The 22,476-nt window shown below is 47.6% G+C and overlaps 1 protein-coding gene across 9 annotated transcripts in view; it reads left to right on the plus strand.

Moving 5' to 3' along the window:
* The window catches only part of AUTS2 (activator of transcription and developmental regulator AUTS2), a 1,117,278-nt gene that overhangs the window by 1,011,423 nt on the left and 83,379 nt on the right, over nt 1-22,476 (plus strand). For 8 of the 9 annotated variants that reach the window (XM_073792031.1, XM_033839891.2, XM_073792029.1 and 5 more), the window contains one exon: nt 18,963-19,014. In XM_073792031.1, the coding sequence (XP_073648132.1) occupies nt 18,963-19,014 (52 nt within the window). Of the gene's footprint in view, nt 1-16,164; nt 16,384-18,962; nt 19,015-22,476 lie in introns of those variants that run through there. The other variant, XM_033839893.2, reaches the window with a different exon arrangement.

Here is a 22,476-nt window from a genome sequence, read left to right on the forward strand (position 1 = left end):
AGGTAAAGTAGCTGTGCTAACATGTTACCAATCAGGGAATATAAATGAAGGCGCTTGGGTATTATTCCTACCATCCTTTCATCTTTCTTATAAGTTTGAAGTTTTTCAAAATAGAAAGTCAGGAACTATTTTAAAAGAGAGCTTAAAAAAAAGAGTAATTCCAAAGGTGGGAGTCAACAATAAATACACAGGGAAGTGGTCTAAAGCCAGGAATTTTCTGGTCCATCAAGTGGGAAGTACCAGGAAAGAAGGAATGACGTAGAATTGGAGACATATGGTGCTTCTTAGGGGGAGTGCTTGGGCTGCCCAAGAGGCTAATTCAAAACTAAATTTTATCCCTGGATCCCACAGCCCTTAATGTGACCCAAACTTTCCATTACCAAATTCTGAGGATTTAAATCCTGATACTGTGTGCCTGAATCTGGAATCTGTCTCATCAGTTAAAGATCCATCCTATTGAGGCCACATGTGTCTGTGCAAGAAGTTCTTTTCAAGCCAAACTTTCATGTTAAAAAAAAAAAAAAAAATCCTGAGAGGAAATACATGTGGTCCTCTTCCCCTTCGAGCCCAGTTCAGGCTAGTTATTGTTTTATTTGATTGTCGAGAAGTCAGAAATGATTAAATTGGTTCCCAATGTGGTCTGCACATTGCCTTGGCTCAGAGCAGCCTGAGGAAGACAAAGGCCAGCTTCCACTTGTGCAGTTTTCTGACGTGTGTGTGTGTGTGTGTGTGTGTGTGTAGGGGGTGTGTGTGTGTGTTTTTCCTTTCTTTCTGAAGTCCTTTCCCTGTGGATTTCAGATTAAAGAGAGCATGATGAAACATTAACCCTTTTGGTTTTGCTTTTAAAACACAACGCAGACAAATGCGTTTAACGAGCACGTGGTACCAAGTGACAGAGACACAGAGCTGGAGGGGCTCACTGGTGCCTTGATGGTTTTGATGAGAAAGTTAAATGGTACTTACCAGTTGGAAGGATGAAATGTAAACCATAGCATACTTCTGACATTTCACTGATCTGTCAGGAAATTCCAAGAGAGTGGGACGCCCCAGAAAAGGTATGTCAAACAGTGTGCCCTCCTTAGAAATTAATAGCGGAACCTCTAAGAAAATGGACAGAGGAAAATACTCTTGTCTGGCACAGATACTGTTCTCTGTTTATCATCTAGATATTAGATCAAGTATGCTCACAAGATCTTATATATGGAAAAGAGCAAGAGAGAGATGATTCATCCCAACCTCTGTGCATTTTAATGGTGAACAGAAGTTTCAGTGACTTTCCCAAAGCCGAAACTAGGTGCCACGGGCCTGTTCTAACACCCAGGTCTCCTGACTTTGCTAATTCAGTACAGTGTTTTTTGACACCTAACCTCCTGTAATGGTCTGCAATAGCCCTGCAACCAGTTTTTAAAACTCACCAGCGAGACTTCCCTTGGTGGCGCAGTGGTTAAGAATCTGCCTGCCAATGCAGGGGACGCGGGTTCGAGCCCTGGTCCGGGAAGATCCCACATGCCGCGGAGCAACTAAGCCCGTGCGCCACAACTACTGAGCCTGTGCTCTAGAGCCTGTGAGCCACAACTACTGAGCCCACGTGCCACAACTACTGAAGCCCGTGCTCCGCGACAAGAGAAGCCACTGCAATGAGAAGCCCGCACACCGCAACAAAGAGTAGCCGCCGCTCGCTGCAACTAGAGGAAGCCCACACGCAGCAACGAAGACCCAACACAGCCAAAAATAAATAAATAAATGTAAAAAAAATCTCACCAGAGCCTGCTGCCAATGACGGTCAGCTAATTTCTCTAATCCTCGTATAGGCTAGTTATTTGTAACCGTTTTCCTGACCTTATGTTGTATCTTTAAACCCACCAGTCATTTCATGAATACATGTTGTCAGCTCTAAGTGAGCACTAGTAACAGAGAGAAAATCCATCCATCACCACTAGTGGGAATGAGAAAACAACTCAGAGCACACAGCCTGGTCGAATGTTGTTTGCAGTTTGATCTTTGTATAAGAAGGACATCATAAATCTACGTAAAAGCTACCAGCCAACAACTGTATTTTTATCAACCTCCCCCTCTCCAAGAAAACTCATCTCTAGGAAAATCAATTGCATTCTTTACCAGCAGCACAAAGGAAAGTCTTGTTACTTATAGGCGAGTGGCTATTTGAAAGCCTGGCTACAATTTTCCTGTTTTGCTAACACTTGTAATTAAATCCGTCAACTCCCTCTAAGATTCTGTGTAAATACCAGATGCTCACTACATTTTTTTTTCCTCCTGGAGAATACGAAAAATTGTACACTAACTTCTAAGGAGGCACAAACCTGGGTCAAAGCAGGCCTCTGAAGGACCACCCTTGCCGTCCACCCAGGCCCCATCCCCATCTCTTGCCTTGGCGGGGATGTTAACGCCCCTGCCCTGGTTCAGGAGCAGATGGCTGGGGGTGGGGCCTGGTGGACAGAGGACCCAGACGGCGGGCGGGAGGCAAGTGGGGAAGGAGGGGGCCCTGCCTCTCGCTCCCCGCAGGCCTGCAGCCTGCTTTTCATGTGCTGTGAGTGCGGCCCCGCCAGCTGTCACTTGAATTCATGCAGTTGGTCATACAGGGATCAGAGGAGGAAGTTTGGGATGGCTCTGGGCAAATCCACCCTTTCTACCAGGGGTGAGAACATCCTCCTGTAGCACCTGTATTCCTCAGGGGGTTCAGACACATAGGATCTTCTTCCCCCCCACTTCCCTATACAAAGAAGTGTAACATTTGGTCCCAGAGGTGATGGTATTTCAGCAGTAGGCAAAGCAAACCCCCTTGGGTTTTCCAGAATTAAATGGAGTTGCTTAGAGTTGTCATTGCCTCAGGAGAAAGCTGAGAGGATGTTAAATGAATCATGAAAGAGAATCAACATACCTGCTGGTATTTAAATTTGAGTGTGTGGAGTGTGGGTGTCTTGGCATTTGTGATGCAAAACCCGGGAAAGGGTTCTCCCCCTCCCCCTACCAACTCAGTCCTAGTAGTTTCACTCTGTGGGAATTTACTTACAAAACATTTAGCACTCCTAAAAATATTAGCAAAATATTCATATTATATATAGGGGCAACCCCCAACCCTCCTTACTTAAAACCCATTCCTGGCTTTGGGTTTTTCCCCCATTAGTTTTGATGGGTGGGTTGCCACACAGGGGGTTTGCTTCATCACCGAAGGTTTTAGGCGGACCTCTGAGACCCCCCTTGAATGTGTGAGCGTGTGGAAGGAGCGAGGATTGGAAGCGCGGAGCCCCTGGCCCACGCCACCTCAGCTACTTTCAGTTTCTATTTGAAACCGAAATCCCAGCAGAGCTGTCAGATGGCAGCTGTGCATTTGGTGGAAATGAGAATTCCAGATTTCATGCTAATTCGGTTTCAGGTCCCTTTGAACCTGCAGTTTCATGAGGCTGTGCTTAAAACTGCAAATCTGTTTTAGATAAAAGCAGGGATTACTAAAGACTTTTTAGTTTTGCAAACATTCGCAGCCTCCAAAAGGAAAGGGAGATTTCAGATTTATTCTTTCATTAACACTGTCATGTTAAGTTTTCTTCTACTTTATCAAATAGAAAACTTTTCCTTATTGTGGCAGTGATTTTTTCTTACTTCAGGATTTTTCGGTCGCCGTTATTTATCTCTATTTTAGTAGTGTCCTTTCTCTAACTTCAAGGTCCTTGTCATTCCCTTGCAGAGGCTGGAAAGCAAAGGTGATGCTCATGGCATGTCTCATCCTGGCACGTGTTCATCTTCCTTTTTCTGAATGTTGGCGCTGCCTTCGATGGTCGTGTCCATTACCAATTGCTTTGTAACAAACTACACATTTCATAGCTTAAAACACAACAGCTTTACTTATTTGCTAACGATTTTGCAGTTTGGGCAGGGCTCTTCAAAGACAGCGTCTCTCTGTTGCACATGGCATCAACTGAGGCAAGCGCAGCCGGGGCTGAAGGAGCAACTTCCAAGAGGCTTATTCACAGGGCTGGCAACTCAGCTAAGTTGGCTGGGAACTCAGCTAAGTCTTTGGTCCCATGGCTTTAATTCTCCTCCATGTGTGCTTCCTTGGGCTTCCCCACCACATGGTGTCTGCATTCCAAGAGGATGGAAGCAGAAGCTGCTTAACACCTGAAGAAGTTTTCTTAATACCTTAACAAGCTCAGAAGGTCCAGATCATCACTTCCTCCACATTTTATTGTTCAGAACGGTTACAGGTCCAGCCCAGATTCCAGGGTAGAGGGCTTAAGCTCCACCTCCCCATGGGAAAGTAGCCTGCAGGTATAGAATTATCGCAGGCCACATCGAGAGAGTAGCAACCTCAGTGGTTGATGTGGTATTTTAATTAGTAATCAATTTTCAAGAGAATTTAAATGTGCTCTGTTGTTAGCCTTGTGATGATGGGTTTCTACGTTCCATGAAAAGCTAAACTGGTGGCAATTTGTGGAAAGGACTTTACAGTTTATTTTTGAAACAATGTCTTCATTCTCTTGTGTTTTAGTTGGCAGAGATATGGTCATTCACTCATTGACTCGTTGACCTGACACTCTTTATTGACCACATGTAAGGCATGCGAGTACACTCTAGATGTTTAGGGGAATGATGATGGTGGGGTGGGATGTGTGTGTAAGGACACAGTGTGGCCCTCAAGGGATTGAATCTTTGCTCTCCAAAGTTGTGTCTTATTCCCACCGAGGACATTTGTGCCCCTAAAGGAATAACAGTGTCCAGAGGCGAACCAAGGAACAGGTAATGCCTGTCAGACATCGTCTTGGATAGATTTCCCTAAGGAAACCTTCCAGATAAGCTGTAGTTTGGAGCAGAAGAAGAAAGTGCTGGTTTAATTAATTTGCAGCAAAGGTCTGTAAATGGAGACTGTACAGGACCAGAGAGGAGAGGGGTTCGCAGGTCTTTGCAGGCATGCAGGCTTGCCCTCACCCTATGTAACTGCAGTGAATGATCCTAGCAACTGGCATTTGTATGGTAGTTGACCGTTGGCAAAGTACGCTCGTTTGATGGATAGAGCCACAGAGACAGAGGCTATTGGAATGGCCATGTTCGAGTGTCCCACCCCATTTTGACAGTGTGGAAGGGACAGGGAGGAAAACTGAGACCAGAACAAGGGTGAAAAATCAGAAATATTGGTCAATATGAATGCTTTCAGGAAAGCTAAGCCAGGAGGATTCTTTGACATCCTAGCTGCCCACCTGGTACCCCAGCAACTGTATGGTTCACCAAAACAGTAGAAGCAAATGTTGCGCTCTTACCCAACAAAAATTTCCGCAAGTAAATATCTGGACCATCAGGATACTCTACAATGAAGCTAAAATGAAGGCACAAAGCTTTGTTAGGTCCCCGTACATCAGTATAGATGGAGGAAAAGAATGTCCAGTAGGCTAGAGATTATTAATACTTTCAGGTAACGTGTTTCCAGGAAAAGAGAGCAAACCCCTTGAGAGAAGGTTGGCGGGAAAGATGTGCTGACGTGAGATTGGCCACCGTTTCACGTGTTCCTTTCACAAATTACCTTAATGTGGGATGTAAGTAATCGTTCAAACTACAAAACCTATGCAGGTGAACTACTCACATATCCTAGTAGTATTCACACAGCCCAAACAGCTATACCAGGACCCTCTAGATCTTGAAACCTCTCTAGATTTTAGATATCAGAATTTATTTTGACTTAGATCTAGAACTGGCATTTCTGCATTGGGAGTATGTGGAATCCAGATTTGGCCAACGGAGTAAGAAGTCAAGATCTACCAGTAGTGTGGACTGTAGACCCCGGTACGGTGGAGAAGGGGCCGGATGTACCTGCTAGAACTCTGCTATCATCCTGACTCCTTCACTTCCAAAGGGTGTACTTACACACCATGTATCAGTTGCCTCATCTGAAATATGGAGGAGAATAGCAATTTCTCTGTTTACCTCACAGGGTTGATGTAAGAGCAGATGACGTAATTACTGTAAACATTTTTGAAAAATATATGTTACATAGGCAAGTGTGGTAGCACCTCACGAGAGGCTGAATCTTAGAAGCAGTAAGTGGTATCATAGTATATAGTTTATGGCCTCTGTCTTTTCCTGGTCTTGGATTCACTAGTTCGTTGGTTGGTTTCTTCCTCCCTTTCATTTCAAGGCCCTAAAACGAAGATTAGAATCATATTTTGAGCCTGACCCAGGCCTAGTATAGCAACAGTCCTTCCCTGGGACTAACTGAAGCTAGAAATGAGGATCCTCACAGAGACACAGAAAAAGTTTCCCATTAGTGCAAAACTTAACGGAAATTATAAGTGTACCTGGTGTGACTTTGATGGTAAAAATGGTTGGAGAGGGCTTCCCTGGTGGCGCAGTGGTTGAGAGTCCGCCTGCCGATGCAGGGGACAGTGGTTCGTGCCCCGGTCCGGGAGGATCCCACGTGCCGCAGAGCGGCTGGGCCCGTGAGCCATGGCCACTGGGCCTGCGCGTCCGGAGCCTGTGCTCCGAAACGGGAGAGGCCACAACAGAGAGAGGCCCGCGTACCGCAAAAAAAAAAAAAAAAAAAAGGTTGGAGAGGCCATATGAGGTCCTGTCTCTATATCCGTGTGAATCATTCGTGTCCATGTGCGGAAGATCTCTCAAGGGTCCCTGTCTCTCCCTGGAACTGTTGAAAATTTGGGGGAGCTCACTCAGTCCAAAGTGGCTCAGATGCCTCTCGCAGAGAGAATTGGGAAACATGGTTGGTTCCCCAGCAACCCCCGTTTTCCACAGCAGCCTTTTCTAATAGGCCACTTAGTGCACCTGCTGACACACAGACAGCTGCGCCCCTACCAGTGACCACAGGGACTGCCTTCCCTGGTGGGCCCCCTCTCCTATAGCTCGTAATCCACATATGGGGGCTGTGACAGCCCCTGTGTCCTGAGTGAGCCCCGGCCCCGTCTCCCCCAACTCGGTCCTCCCTTCCCTCAGCCTACAGCCCATCCGTCCACTAGAGATGACTGTCAAGTCCACCTTTGACATGGCACCATAAAGGACCTTTTTTACTTTCCCCCTAGAAGAGTGGGTGCTTGACCACCTGAATTTTTGAAACTAAGAGGGGCCACTGTCAGCCAGTCTTACCAAAACTAAGAATACCTACTCCTCGATGGTTTGTAGCCAAGGAAGACAAGGTATTGCTCCGGATGCCTTCACACAGTAATTCATTCACCCCTCACAGCAGTTGCTGTAATACTAGTAAGTGCTGTTATTGCCCTATTTTACAGATGAGGAAACTGAGGCACAGAGAGATGGAGCAATCTGTCCACAGTCACAAAGCTAATAGGCGGTAGTGCAGGAGGAGCCAGGAGTTGAACCCAGCAGTTCCGTCATCAGTAGCTATGCTTTTCTTAAAAAAAAATAATTAATTTATTTATTTTTGGCTGTGTCGGGTCTTTGTTTCCGTGCGAGGGCTTTCTCTAGTTGCGCAAGCGGGGGCCACTCTTCATCGCGGTGTGCGGGCCTCTCACTGTCGCAGCCTCTCTTGTTGTGGAGCACAGGCTCCAGACACGCAGGCTCAGTAGTTGTGGCGCACGGGCCTAGTTGCTCCGCGGCATGTGGGATCCTCCCAGACCGGGGCACAAACCCATGTCTCCTGCATTGGCAGGCAGACTCTCAACCACTGCGCCACCAGGGAAGCCCAGTAGCTATGCTTTTAACCACCAGACCAGCTACCTCGCAGTTGCCCCCATACAGAGAAATGGCTGGCTCCAGTTTACAGGCCCTCCTAACCAGTCTTCCTCGTATATAAAAGGCACAACAACAAGTTGCATCGTGTTTCGTTATTTAATGTTTTCAACAACACTCTACAAGGGTTGAATTCTATTACTAGCTCCATTTTACAGGGGAGGAAAGTGAGGCTTAGGAAAAGTTAAGTAACAACTCAAGATGAACCAGCTATCTTGATCGAGACTGGATTCAAGCCTACATCCTTCTAATGTCCATCCCACACCCCTAACCACTAGGCCAGGGACCGTGAATTATAAAATCCAGTAAGCGGCAAAGACAGCTAAAGGAGATGACTCACCAAAAGCATCTTCCTTTCAACTTAACGCTTTACTTTCCTCACTGTATCATCTTCATTGACTTATTTACACGTTTTCTTCTACCCATCCTTTTAGTTCATGCAGACATTTTATGCACGATTTCTCATTTTAATTACCTCTGGTCCCCCTACCCCACCCCCATCTCTGTGCGAATATAGTGAGAGGAGCCAGGTATTGGAGATTCAAGCAGGTAACTAGGGCAGGGTGAGTACCTGTCCTCAGGGAGCGTGGACTCCATAGCGAATGCAGGTCTCTAGACCCCAAATCACAAACCCCCATCAGTGCTGAATGGTGCGATGGAGGAGGGAACCAAGCCCAGGTGGGCACCAGGAGGGCACGCCCTATCATCTTGCGCTTGTGCTCGTCTGTGCAAAGTACGATGCCATTTGGGCGACACGAGCAGAGATTGAATGTGTTTTGATTTTTCATTGCCTTTCTTGTGGGATTGTCAGATTCTGAATATTAATACTTTAATGTTGATTTGGTAAGAGATATTTTATGGTATTTTATACTTTTTTCCCCTTTGTAGTTTATAGTACACTGTGAAGTTTGAAAGTAAAATTCTTTTTCTTCACTTCTACCCTTGGAAAATATTTATGTCCCCCTGCACCTCAATCGTATGCATCATAAACTAACCCAGTTCAGTTTATTTACTTCTCTCTTGTTGCAGCCCCGTGATCGATTGTAGCAACACAGGCACACGATGGTAGAGGCCTTTGCTTTACAGCAGTAAGAGCGTGAGCTATTGCAGTCTCCTTTCAGAGTGATAAGTAATGGGCCTGCCATTTAAAGATGGCCTGAGCAGAGGGGTTTAAGGCCGCCTAGGGTTGACTACCGTACATCACTAGAGGAGGAGATCACGATCTCCGGCGCAAAATGAATTGGCCTGCACGCCGAAATCCCTGCGACCCCAAAGGAGTTTTCATGTCCTGGGCTGGACAGCATGGAAGGTTGAAGGTCAGGAATTCGCAGAGGTGGGAAACAGGACAAGCTTGGCGCCGGGGAGCTTCCTGCTTCCTGGTGGCGAGCAACCTGTTGACTTAGTTCTCCACATGAGGCTCTTGGTCACCTGCCATGGGTAGGGAGCCCCAGGTGCCACAGTCAAACTGCAGGTCCCTCTGGGCTTCTCAGCAGCTGTCTTCTGCCCCGAGTCTCCCTCCACTTCATCAGGGTGCCCAGACACTTGTCAGGCTCCCGCAGCTTCAGCAGAAGAATGGGAGAACCGCAGCCAGCCAGCCATTCTCTCTCATCAGGCATCTTCTGAGGTAGGCCTCCTAGTACCGTGCGGGATACACCGCACATAAACACTTTCCAAGATGTGAATCATATCCGCAAGAAGCCAGGTAGGTTCAGAAAGAAGGTCTATCACAGGCTCGCATTAAATCCTCACAGATAGATGATAAAGTGTTGGACTCCGTCTCCAGACACACATCTGTTCCTTATACCTCTGCCGTGGCTGTGGCATGAATAGAGGTGCAAAGACACTGTCCTTATGTGGTTGAATTCAAAACCAAATTGAGGTAGTAGGTATCCCACACCAAGAAAAGGAACAAGAACCAAAACGCGCTTCTGCACCAGGAAGAAACCATTTGCATGGTTATAGATAAAACCGTGGGCCTGTGTAAATGGGAAATGATAGTTTAGCATGTCAGAGTGACATAATTGGGGTGCCTGCTATTTTATGTTTTAAGAAATTGAAGCCCTCACCATTAGGAGGTTGATCACGTCTTAAAGCCTTTCGAACTCTGACAATATTTTGCTTGATTCATGACTGGACTTTAGAATGTGTTAAGAAGATCCACATTATTCCGGTCCCTCCCGCCTTATTATGTGACCCAGGCTATGCAATATTCAATATCCAGGTTTGGACCTTGTCTGGAGGAACTGTTGGCAGTAGTAATGCCCGTGTGAAGGTGGGGTTCTCTACTCTAGTACAGGTGGTGCAAACCACTGTCACCACTTCTGGGGATCGGTGTCACTTTTGATGTTCATGTGGTTATTTTCATCCTCACTGTGGGGATCTGCATTGAGGGAATTCCGTAGAAGGCATGGCCGTGGACATTGCAGCCATACCAGAACATACTCTTATTTGTTCGTCTCCGCAGTAATCAAAGTAAGAGTGTCATCTTTAATCATTGTAGCCAACACATATATCCCGCTTACTAAGCGCTGGGGGGCTGTTACTGACAACAGCCCTATAAAGTCTAGTTACTGTTGTCACCTCATTTTACAGACGAGGAAACTGAGGTGGGAGAGGGAAGAGATTTGCCCAAGGTCTCCTGGCTCAGAAATGACAGGGCCATGATGGCAACCAGATGCTGGCTCTTAACCTCTCCCCAAAGAACAAATAGAAACATATTTTCAAAGCTTAAAAAGCTATAGAATTTGAAAAGAGCCTCTAGGAGACAGAGAAATAAGCCAGGTGGGGTGACATCTTTCCCAAGGCTAGTTGGGAGACAGAACTCATGTGTTATTACTCCCCTTTCATGGTCTTTTCAAACTACATAATTTAACATAGAAAAACTGGAGGAAATTTTTTGTAAAGACTTCCTCTTCCTTTAAACCACCCCAAGAATCACCCAGCATGTGTTCTTTTAGGGAGTACCTGAAGTTTGTTATATTTATGAGAGAGAACACCTTGAAATTAATAAACTTTTTCTATGTAAGGTACTCAACAGAAGACCAGAATTTATAAGAAATATTTTACCAAAAAATGTTTAGTCTCAGTCTGGTAATTAGTGATACAAATTGAATCAAATTTCATATTTTAAACTTTAAAACTGCCATTTTAGATTGATTTAGAAGAACTTCCATTAGTTTTTTTGTTTGTTTTTTGTTTTTTTGCGGTACGCGGGCCTCTCACTGTTGTGGCCTCTCCCGTTGCGGAGCACAGGCTCCGGACGCACAGGCTCAGCGGCCATGGCTCACGGGCCTAGCCGCTCCGCGGCATGTGGAATCTTCCCAGACCAGGGCACAAACCCGTGTCCCCTGTATCGGCAGGCGGACTCTCAACCACTGTGCCACCAGGGAAGTCCCGGGACCGGGTTTTTAAACCTAGTTTATCTTTAGATATATTTTGAGAATTGAGGAAGAAGTCTCCATATTTTAATTTAGCTTTTTTAAAAAAATTCAGCTAGTTAATCATAGACATGCCTAAGATCTTTGGTCATATGTTAAAAATTGTCGGGAGTTCCCTGGTTGCCTAATGGTTAGCATTCCAGGCTTTCGCTCCCATGGCCCGGGTTCAGTCCCTAGTCGGGGAACCTGAGATCCTGCAAGCTGGATGGCGTGGCCAAGAAAAAAAAAAATTGTTTCTGAAATAATTGCTCTAACACTGGCAAGACCATTGAATCCATACTCTTACTGCCTGCTTCGTTAGGGCCTCCCCTTTGTAAGACTTGCCCTTCTTAGATCTGGTTCAGAGGCTGAAGGTGACAATAAGAAGCCATTAGTGATTAGGATGTTAAACCTTCTAAATATAAGAGACACGGTGGCTGCCAGCCTTTGACTTTGTAATCTGTAGATTAAAATTCCTATAAAGGGAAGCTAAGTTTCTCAAGGAAAAAAAAAACCATAGTAAGTCTAGATTCTTGCAAGTCAGATCTCTGACCAGGATCCAGTCACCGAGTATACGGATGATCTTTTTTTTTCTTTCTACCTTCTTTCTACTTCTGATGCTGTCCTATAGCTTATCCCTTCCAGTTTTTTGGGGTTTTTTTGCGGTACGCGGGGCTCTCACTGTTGTGGCCTCTCCCATTGCGGAGCACAGGCTCCGGACGCGCAGGCTCAGTGGCCATGGCTCACGGGCCCATCTGCTCCGCGGCATGTGGGATCTTCCCGGACCGGGACACGAACCTGCGCCCCCCCCCCGCATCGGCAGGCGGACTCCCAACCACTGCGCCACCAGGGAAGCCCTATCCCTTCCAGTTTTGACACTGCTTCCTTCCCTGCCAGAAAGGAGGGGGAATAGAGCAACTTGGAACCCAATCAGAATGTACTCATTTGTGTGTCTGGTGAGAGGCTGAGAAATGAAGCAAAGTGGTGGTGGGCACTGTGGCAGGGTGAAGGGTGCTGGAGGGGTACAGGGGGGCTGGATACAGATGCAGTGGTGCAGAGGCCAAGTCTGTGGCTTCTCTTAGAGGCTCAGCTCTTGGCGGTTCTGCATTCCTCCCAATTACAGATAATCACGATACAGAGACACATGCAGATCTCTCCCAGACTTTCATCTGAGGCCTAATCCCTGATAATCAGAGATGACAGTCTAATGCAAGGCGTGGCAAGCGTCAGCAGTGCTGCCTGATGACGGCACTTGAGAGGCCTAAGCGGTGGTTTGAGTCGGTCAGCTAAGGTGCCCATGCTTTTGTGCGCCTCAGTTTACCCTGTAGAGGACCCGGTAGGAGCTCTGGTAATTTCTTCCCGGTAATATTGATTTTTATGAGCGAACAAGATAAGAAAACTGTCCCATTTTGATGGCTCCAAAAGAAACAACATTTAAATGTCTTTTCTTGAAAATTTAATGTTTGCCTTTGAGCTATCTTGGTATTGTAGAAACAGCTTCAGAATGAATGCTCCCTGGCTCGAGGGCTTCGGCTGGTTTTTGAGACATCTTGTAAGCAATTGGAAAATCCAGCTTCAGACTCACACCTTCTGAGGCACCTTTTCTTCTGATTTCTCTTTTCTTCTGATTTACCCAGGGAGTCAAGTTAGAGAAAAATCTCTTTTACCTATCTTTAAAAAAAAATTTTTTTTAGAAACACCACATAATGCTACCATTTGGGGTGGGGTGGGGCGTTGTGAAGCTAGAGAGGGAGAGCCTCTTATTTCCAAAATTAATTGTATTTGGAAGTTAAAGGGAAAAAATTATGCCATACAGCAAGCACCCACTTTTTTCCCCTTGAGAGGTTTTTCAAGAGTGCCATGAAATCAAACAGTGATGGATGTTCAACTTCAGAGAGGTGAAGAATGGACATTATTGCTTGAAACCAGTCTCCATGTCATTTGTATGTGGTGTACATCTGTCCCAGCCCTGTCCCTTTCCTCTCTTCCCAGCTGCACTCCAGGTGACAGTGGCACTGAAGGGAAATCAGGAGCTCTCACCCACCCTAGTGTGCCTGTTCTACCCTAGAACCCTCGCAGTTGCAACCTAGGCCTTGCTTGCCTTTTTGCCTTGTGCTGGGACAATCTCAGCAACTTTTCCTGTGCACCAAGAAGAGACCCTGCCAAGCTGCAGGTGTGGAATAAAAACTCCAGATGTTTATAGAGGGTCTCTTCACCCCCATGTATGGCCTGGTACCCTTGCAGGGCCTCTGTGGTTGGGACAGTGACAAAGGCGGCCAGAATTCTGACCAGGGGCCCACCAGACTGGACAGACGGGAGATTTGGTGCTCTGGTGGGAGTGTTTGGCTCAGGGGAACCCACCAGGGGCCAAGTTTGTGGTCATTCAGCCCCCTCCTTCCAGGCGCTACACTGGGCGCTAGAGAACACAATGATGATAAATGTTAGGATGATAGTAATTGCTGTGCATTTAGTGAGGCTGTGGCATTGCTTTAATCCTTTCCCTACATCTGATGGTGGCAACCAGCTCCACTTTTGTTGATGTGAAGTGTATAAATGTCAGTGGATTTGAAGACTAAGGGGAGGCGGGATTTGCAAATGGCCACTTCATGCACTGTTATCCTTGAGACCTAACCAAACTGCATTCAGCTTTTGATCAGGTGGGGATAAGGTTAGATTAAGACCTTTTTTTTTCTAATACTAGACTCTGACCACCCCGCTCCATTTTCAACAATGTACTTATTACTCTTGTATTGAGCACCTATTATGTGCCAGGCGGTTTACATAAATACATCACTTTCTCATTGCGCCCTCACAGCCATCCAGAGAGCCTGCTCTTTGCAGATGTGACCGGCCTAGTGGCGACTCAACCCCAGCCCGCGGGCCTACTGGCCTTTCCCTGCCGCGGCGCAGCACTGGAAGCGACGGCTGCGGGGAGGGTGCGGAGCGTTGCAGTTCCCGCCGCGCCCGCCCGCCGAGAAGGCGGCCGTGGGGAACTAGGGCCCGAGCCGCGGGGGGAACGACAGCTGTCGAAGTCGCGCTCGGGGACTGCGCCCCCGCGGGGCCGACCCGGCGCCGGGGCCGAGAGAAGGGGCGGCGAGGGGCGGGGCGCGCGGGGCGGGACGGAGGAGGGGCGGCGGCACCGGCGGCTCGGGCTCGGCGCGCCGAGGAAGTCCCGCTCCGAGAGCTGCGAGCGTCTGGAGGAGGCGCGCTTGGCGCAGTCCCGGAGCGAAGTCCGGAGCGAGGGCCGCCTGTGCCGCCGCCGCCCCCTCCCGCCACCCGTCCAGCCAGGGAGCGCGCGGCGCCGGCCGCCGATGGAGTTCACTTGAGCGGCGAGCCGGTGGGAGAGGCAGGCGCCCGCGAGCCGAGCGCGGGCCGGAGCCGAGCCAGCCCCGGGCGCTTTCCGCCGGCCCTCGAGCTCCGGCCGGGAGGCGCCTCCGGCCCCGCGCAGCCCGCCCGGCGCCCCGGACGCTGCAGCGCCGCCCGCGCCGCGTGCCGGCGGGATCGACCCCGAATAAAGACTCCCGGAGCGTCTCCTCCAGCGCCGCGGCGGCGGCGGCGGCTGGACCGGGACCGGTCGGCCCGCAGTGCTGCTGGAGAGGCGGGAGCGGCAGTCGGGGAGCCCCAGGCGGCCGCCGGGGAGAAGCCGCCGCCGCCGCTGCGCGCCCTCCTCCTCCTCCTCCCTCTCCCTCCTCCCCTCCGCACATGGTCTCCTTTGTCCTGTCGCCGCCGCCGCCGCCTCGCTCTTAGCTCTGCGCGCCGCGGCCGCGGCTAGGGCCGCTCTTCTTCGCCTCGCCCGCCCGCCGGCCTGCCCGGGACGCCCCTCGAGTCCCCGCCGTGCCCGGCCGGCCCCGCGCGCCTCAGGAGCAGCCGGGAGTCAGCGGACGAGCGCGGGCCGGGCGCTCCCTCTCGGCCGCCCGCTGCCCGCCTGGCCTCGGCCGCGCTGGATGTGTGCGCGGCGCTGGCGCTCGGCCGCCCCGGAGCTGCCGTTCGTACGGATTTGGTTCGCGTGCATCCGCTTTCAGACTTTCGCCTGGAAAGGAGAGACTGGCGCGGACCTAGCCCGGTCGGAGTTGGGCGTTTTCTCTTCGTGTTTGGCTGGTTTTCCCCCTGGTCTCTGACGATACCCCATCGTGAGCCTTGCTCAGGAACCAAACCATGAACTTGGGGCTGACAGGACCGCTTAACCCTTTGCGATCAGGTAATGCAGCCCTGGGGGCGCGGCTCCCTCGCTCGCCGCTCGCGGTCGAAAGGGAGGCGGCGGGTCGGGGGTCTTTTGTTGCGGCGGCCGGGCCGGCGGGCAGGGGTGGCAGGGGCGGGTCTGGCGCGCCCGAGCCCCCCGCCGCCACCCATCCCTCCTCCCTCCTGCCGGCCCGGCCGCCTTCCCTCCTGACGCGGCCCGGTCGCCCGCCTTTGTACTTTCCACCCCTGGCCAGCCGGGCTCGGGCGGGGAGCGGCGGCGCGGGCGGCCGGAGCTGTGCGGTCGTGCCCGGGGACCGGAGCCACCTCGGCGCCACCCGCCCCGAGGGGCTCCGCCTGCCTCCGGCTGGGGCCGCGGCCTGCGCCCGCTCGGGCTGAAAACCTTGGCGCTGCGCTCGCTGCCGCTTCCCGGGGTACCGCTTCCCCGCGCCGAGGTCGGGATCCTGGCCCGCACAAGGTGCCAAGGGAAGCGAAAGATCTGGGCTCGGTATCGCGGCAGCTGGGGAAAGAACTCGCACTTAAGTTTCGAGGAGGTTTCTCTTTTCTTGTTGGAAAGCCCCTCCTCGTGCGGGTGCAGAGGGCCGTGCCCGGGGTCCGCGGCCGAAGGGAATTCAGGTGGACCTCGAACCCGAGCGGCCGCGCGTCCCACTCCTGTCTGCTCGGAAGGCTTTTCTTCGTTTCCTCATTCTCTGTGTTCCTTTCTTCAATCTGTTTGACTTATTTAACTTTTCTTTAAACACCAACTACGGCGTCTAGTAATTTTTCAGTATTTTTTTAAAAAAATCTTCTTCCACCTCCCCCCGAAATAAAAAGCAGCCAAGAGAGCTTTGTTTTTTTCTGTCACTTTCAGGTGCAGCCACTTCACGCCCTCATCCTCCAAAACCGAGTGAGGGGGATGAAGTGAAATGGCGAGCAAAAAGCTAAAGACCTTTAGTATGTAAAGGTGCCCCCGTATTAAGAAAGGAGAGAAGGAAAAGCTGTGCTCGCCGGCTAACCCTTGGCTCACCACGTTTCCATTAGACGTCCCTGATTAAAAACAAAAAAATCAGCCAGGAAAATGGTCCAGGTAATATAAGGAATTTCACACTTTTTCCTAAAAAACAATGAAAAAGAAAACATGCCAAAGATTAAAATCCAAGAAGCCACAAATTTCTACAAATGCTTTAAAGCACAAGTTAAATTTGAAAGTTCATCGAGAAAAAGCAAAGAATTTCCTTGTAGTTCCTGCTTAAGACTTTGGCTGAGAAGCTCTTTTCTGACTTTTCAGGACAGTGGTCAGCCATAGTTGTAACCACCTGGATGGGGGAGAAAGGGATCCAGATCATTTTATGATTAGCCTAAGTCCCATTGCTGTCATTTTCTTTTGGGTGTTTTTCCATGGAGGCCTTTTTGAGGACCCCCGCCCCCCTTACCCTTACCAGTTACAAAATGGCTTTGTGACATGTATCAGAAAATTAAAGGGCTGGAAAAGCTTTTATTAGAGAGCATTACTCCTAAGTCACTCTGAATATCCTGTCAGACTCATTTCCTTAATAACTTACCGGTTGGCATTGTATAATCACATCCTCTAAGTTCGCTTCGGACATAAGGATCACTTAACTGGCTACTTGAGAATATGGTGTGGAGCCCAGTGGAGCTGACAAGGGTGGCAGCCCCAAGGAGGGTGTGCAAGACAGCCAGAGGGCCTCTTCACCTACAGCTTCTGTCCCTCTCTCTCTCCCCCTCTAACACACACACATACCCCAAGTGTAAATAAAAACTGGATCAAGAACCTTTTCCTCACCCATGCTTTTTGCATTGACGGTACAGTACTTTGTTCCTGTAGTGCTTTGGGCCAGTTAGCTCCTTTTAATAGGTAGTCCCCAAATCTGCAGGGGTTCTTTCAATTTAGTAAAATGAATTAACAGCCCCCCCTTTTTTTCCTTTTAAATATATCAACTGTAGTTTAAGCCATGAATTTACCATAGCCATTCCAATTTGAACTAAGAGACACTTTTTCATCAAGGAATGGTGAAATGCTCTTATCTCCAAGTTTTTAGCTGGGAAACTCGTGTTCGTAGACATCTCACTTAATATTATAATATAACAACACTATTCCTGTAATTTTTGCTTCTGTAACTCAATATTCTTGATTTGTTTAATGCATATCTTGTTTCCCCCTCCATGCAACACATTTTTGGTGGTTTATTTTTATGAAAAGCTACTGTAATATGCCGTTTTATTTAATTATGTTTAAAATGTCAAGAAGGCCCTCAGCATATTTTTTGTTCATGCAAAATAAAAGGAAACATCTATCCAGGATTTATTTTATTTTAAACTGCTTATGTATAAACGTATAGAGTTCAACACTTGTTTTGCACATACCGTGCATTCATTTTTTTCTTGATATATTAATCTTTGGAATCACGTTTACAGTAGGCAGATTAGAATTAAAATAAAGGGGAAAATAGTCATAATAACAATATTTTGTCTTTCTGTATCACTTGCATTGAGAACTAGAACTTGTTCCCCAGATAACACTCGGGCATATCTCATCTTTATCAACATAACACAAAAAGACTAAATTGGACATATTCTTTGTCCCCAAAAGCCAGCTCCAGAGTCTGAATATGTTGTATTTCAGATTCCCCCGCACCCTGTTTCTTATATTTCTTCTAGATTTATTCACCGTTCTCTGCTTCGCTTTGTCAACACATGCATTTCTATGCGTAAAGTGTGAAGACCAGTGATTTCTTACAAGGGTGGGGTAGCAACAGCAGCGTAAATATAATATAGCCGTTATAACTTTAAATGCATGGACATCATCAAATTACTGTATAATGGAGCTTTTTCATTTTTAAGTTTATTTTTTAATTTTTCAGGTTCTAGAAATACAGTGCTTCTGAAACATTATAGCATTTTTCTCCAAACAGACTTCATGTTGATTTTCCAGAACATTAGTGTATAATTTAAATTGCCTGTATCCTTGCTGTTTAAACAGGCTTGTTTCACATTCCTGGAGCCACTGTAATAATTAGCAGACGTGATTTCTAGAAAATGGAAAGGAAATAATGCTGATGATGTGTGTAGTGTCGGGTTGCTGGGCAGGTCGGCTGGCTTTCATTTCAACAGCAAGGTCGTCGTGGTTACCACAGGGGGCAGGGATCTTGGGGTCATCAGATAAATCTTTAAAAATGAATTTCAGGGAGTGCCGGTTGACACTTTTTAGTGAGGAGAAGCTTAGCATTAAATAATAGGCATTTCTAGTTTGTGAGAGAAAATTGAAAAATAGGGCATGTCTGCAAATATGAAAAAAGTACCGTTTCCAAAATAATGATCTGTCAATGAAATTGCAAAATCATTATGCGAATGAGCTGAATTGCTTTGTGTATCATCTCATAGAGATATGTTTTGCACAGATAATATGTCTAATAAGGACATGTTTTTAAAATCAGATTTTTTTCTTCCCTCAGCAAATAGCTGCACTGCAGGTCTGGCTCTCGCAGTCAACCAGCACCACCTTATGGAGGATTGGGGGAAATTGCCGCTTTCCTTTTTAGGCTTTTCTAAAACGTAGTAAAATTGATTTAAAATCATCGTAATGATGATGGTGATGACAAAATTAATGACAGTAGTAATGCTTTCTTTCCCTTTCTTGTGTTGCAGGCCTCAGATGCCAGCTCTGAAAAACTCTTCAATACTGTTATTGTAAACAAAGGTAAGACTCCTTAAATCCGAGCAATAGCTTGTTTTGCTGTTTGCTCCGCTGTCGGGAGGAAAGCATAAAGAACAATGGTCATTCCCTTTTCATTCTGGAGCTACGGTTCATAATTTGTAGTCTTGCTTGAGACAGAATCTGTGTGCTTTTGTGTTGCATCCAAAAACAATTGATTTTAAAAGAATATATTGAATCCTTACATAAATTGATTGGACTAAGAAATTACTACCGTCTATGCGACTTTCATTTAACGTAGGAAGTGGTAATGGAGAATAATAGTTCTCAAGATGCCTTAACTTTGTTACTTATCAACAACCCAGCAGTTGGAGAACGATAAATTGCTGATTTGTACTGCAGACTCTAATAAGCAGTGCATGTTTAGTACTCACAGCATTATGGTCATAAACCAAGCCTTGCTCTGCTGTGGGCTTTCTGTAAAATTAATAAACGATCAAGAGGACAACATTTAAATACGTGCCACCCCATTAACTTTCTTCCAAACTGCAATATAGAGTAAGAGAGGCTAATGATATAGCAATACATTAAGGGGAAACTTAAATCACTGCCAATAGGTTTCTGGTCAGTTTTCATTTGTAGCAGTATTGTTGGAAATAATGAAATTTAAGGGAGCTTCTAATCACGGGCTTTACAGTGGTGTATACTTTGAAAGGTATATAAATCATATAAATTATTTGATCTCTTTCTCTCCAATGTAGAACCTGTTGTAGGTGCTTGTGTGGTAATCGCTAAATACAGAACGTATGCTTCCTGTCGTGGTCTCGTTCTGTGTTACACGGAAGATACTTGGTAGCTTGAACAGGGTTGGGCCTTCATGCAGTGAAATACGAAACCACCCTGGCATTCTATAGTTGCCTTGGCTAGCATTTTTGCTAGCTGGTTGGTCACACATGTTTCCAAGTGCAGTTATTCTGAGCTCCCAGATTATTTTAGAATTGGAACCAACTGCAGGCTTCAAATAGTGCATTATGTTTAGGCTTCCCTCTAGGTGTACATGCTTATGTGATTGCTGTCACTCCCAGAATTATTGTCCTATTGAATTTTATCTTTTTTTATTGCACAATGGGGTATTCCAGTTTTATGTTTCATCATATATTTTGATGGACTGAAAGCTTGTATCAATTTGTTGTCCATCATGCTAAAGCCCAATAAAAGAAGATACACTGCAGTTCACAGCGTACAGGGCTCAAATGGAAAGATACGTCATTGCTTATTGATCATTTTGACGAGGGAAGAGGTTGGGTAGATGGTCGTGTGTCCCTGACTGATAGGAGGAGGTGGAGCCCGAGGCCGGACAGTTCACCAAAAGGAGGTCCTCTGTGTTTCAGTGACACCCTGCCCCACCCCCTCCCCAGGCCCTCCAGCCCACATGACCGTGTCTCTCTTTTGCTAACTTGCTGTAAAGTTGTGGAATGTGTTTCCCCTCTCTGGGATCAGGCCTGGCAGGAGAGTTGGCTCTGGGACCTGCACTCAGGCCCCGCTGCCCTCACGGGGCTGAAAGGCTCCCCTTCAGGGCCGAGGAGGAGTGATCGATGACAGGCAACATCCCGGTCCCTCTGCCTCTTCCCTCCTGCTCCCCGGGCCCCTCTCCCTTTTCCAATCAGACGTCTCCCACGTTCTTATTTTTGTTTACTTACAGAGTGTGATTTGTGGCATCTCTTTGGTTGTGAATAGTCATCCTGACAGGGTGCCTTTCTTCTGAGCTGCTTTTCTGGGGGTGATTTAGTTGCCTTGAAAGGATTAAGGTTTCTTTGTGTACACTAAAATCAACATAGGCTTTTTGCTAAGCTTTGCTTGGGAAACCACACACAAATAAGCATTTTAGTTGATAGCAGATTATTCCTTTGCCCCTTATTTCCATCAGAATGGCCTTTCTTTTCTCCTCCAGAGTTTCCCCTTAATGCCTTATGCTAATTCCTGTTGGTAACATGAATGACAAGAGCCGGAATCAATGCAAATCCAGGTGCTGCAAAGTAGATGGACTGGTATCCAGCACCCGCCCTCCCCCTGGAGAGAAAGAGATTAAGGGGGGGGCCGGGGAGGGGGGGAAGCATGGGGGCAGTTTTGTTAAGGGGATTAGTATTCAAACTGCTAAGTATCAGGAAAACAAGTTCAAAAAGAGATTCATTGTATAGTGATAATGTCAATAATTGCTGCAAGACAGGTGCAGAGTCTTGCTATGTGCATGTGGGTTTGGGTCTGTTTTTACTCTGGGTAGTGGCAGTGTTTACTGGATGGATGGTTGACAAGGCCTTCAAGGAACTGTCAGCTTCCTGCACATCAAGTTCAAGTTCTCCTGCAAAGCAGCCTGCCCCCCTGCAAGTCAGGTCTCCCGTCTCTGTCCAGTATTCTTAGCCAAGAGCAATAAAGAGCAATGCAAGAAAGGGCAAATTTATACCAGGTAACAAACACCACTGGGAAGATCTTCAAAGCCTCGGTTTATTGAACAGTCTGACGAGTGCAGGGAAGCTGACACGTGTATTCCTTCTCCTCTGGATGTTTAAAGCTACACATCACCTCTTGCTCTCAGCAGCCCCACCGGGCTCTGGCCTTCCAGAAGTGTGGCTTTCAGCCGCTGGCGAGATTACGCTTGCGGAGCCCGGTGGCAGGCGGATTCGGTCCATAAAATTTCACTGTGGGAGGGCAGTGCTAATCGCACAAGCTGATTGTGGTGGGGCCGGCCGGCCGGGCGTGGGGTGCACAGCTTTGATGTCTGGGCTGGGCGGTTAGGGGATGGGGCTGTGGCTGAAGCAGCAGGGGCCGTGGCTCAGGTCCCATCAGTCTGTTGGTGAGCTGGAGTAAGTCGTTTCGCCTCTTTAGGTCAGAATTTTCAATCATAGCAAAGCCTGGTCCTGGGCCGACGTCTCTGGTGGGGATAAAACAGTTAGCTGGGGAGGGGCGGAGGGGCTGAAGCAGGGTAGGTGCCGTGAACACATTGTGTGTCCCTTCTGCCTGTTTGGTTTTATTTTGACTCTCTCGGTGTTGTAGAGTCTGTCCAATTTAACAGAGGACCAGCAAGATTTTTGTGTTTAGGTGTTCCCAATCGTTGTTTCCTTCTGACGCCTTTTATTTCCCACTTTGAAACAAATTAATCAAACGGTGTGTGCTTGCATGTACACAGGACATGCCCAGTGAGAACTGAGCTTGTCCAGAGGGGCGGGGAGATGAACCTCCAAGTTGCAGGGCTTAGGGTTGGAGACAGAAAAAAATAGTTTAACTTTAATCAAGGTCCTGGTTGCCTTATTTAATCTTTATGTGTTTAAATGTTTATAGGATGTTCATGTGAATTTTATGAATCCTTCTGTCTTTGTGACTCAACCATCTGCCAAAGAAAAAATTAATTTTCCCAGTGAGACAGAGACACACAGAGAGAGACTAAGTTCTTGTCCATATTTAGTTGGTTGAACTGCTGTAGGAGCAGTAGGATTTGTACCCCAAATTCTA

The sequence above is a fragment of the Tursiops truncatus genome, chromosome 15 (assembly GCF_011762595.2).
Source record: "Tursiops truncatus isolate mTurTru1 chromosome 15, mTurTru1.mat.Y, whole genome shotgun sequence".
In the NCBI taxonomy this organism is placed as follows: domain Eukaryota; kingdom Metazoa; phylum Chordata; class Mammalia; order Artiodactyla; family Delphinidae; genus Tursiops; species Tursiops truncatus.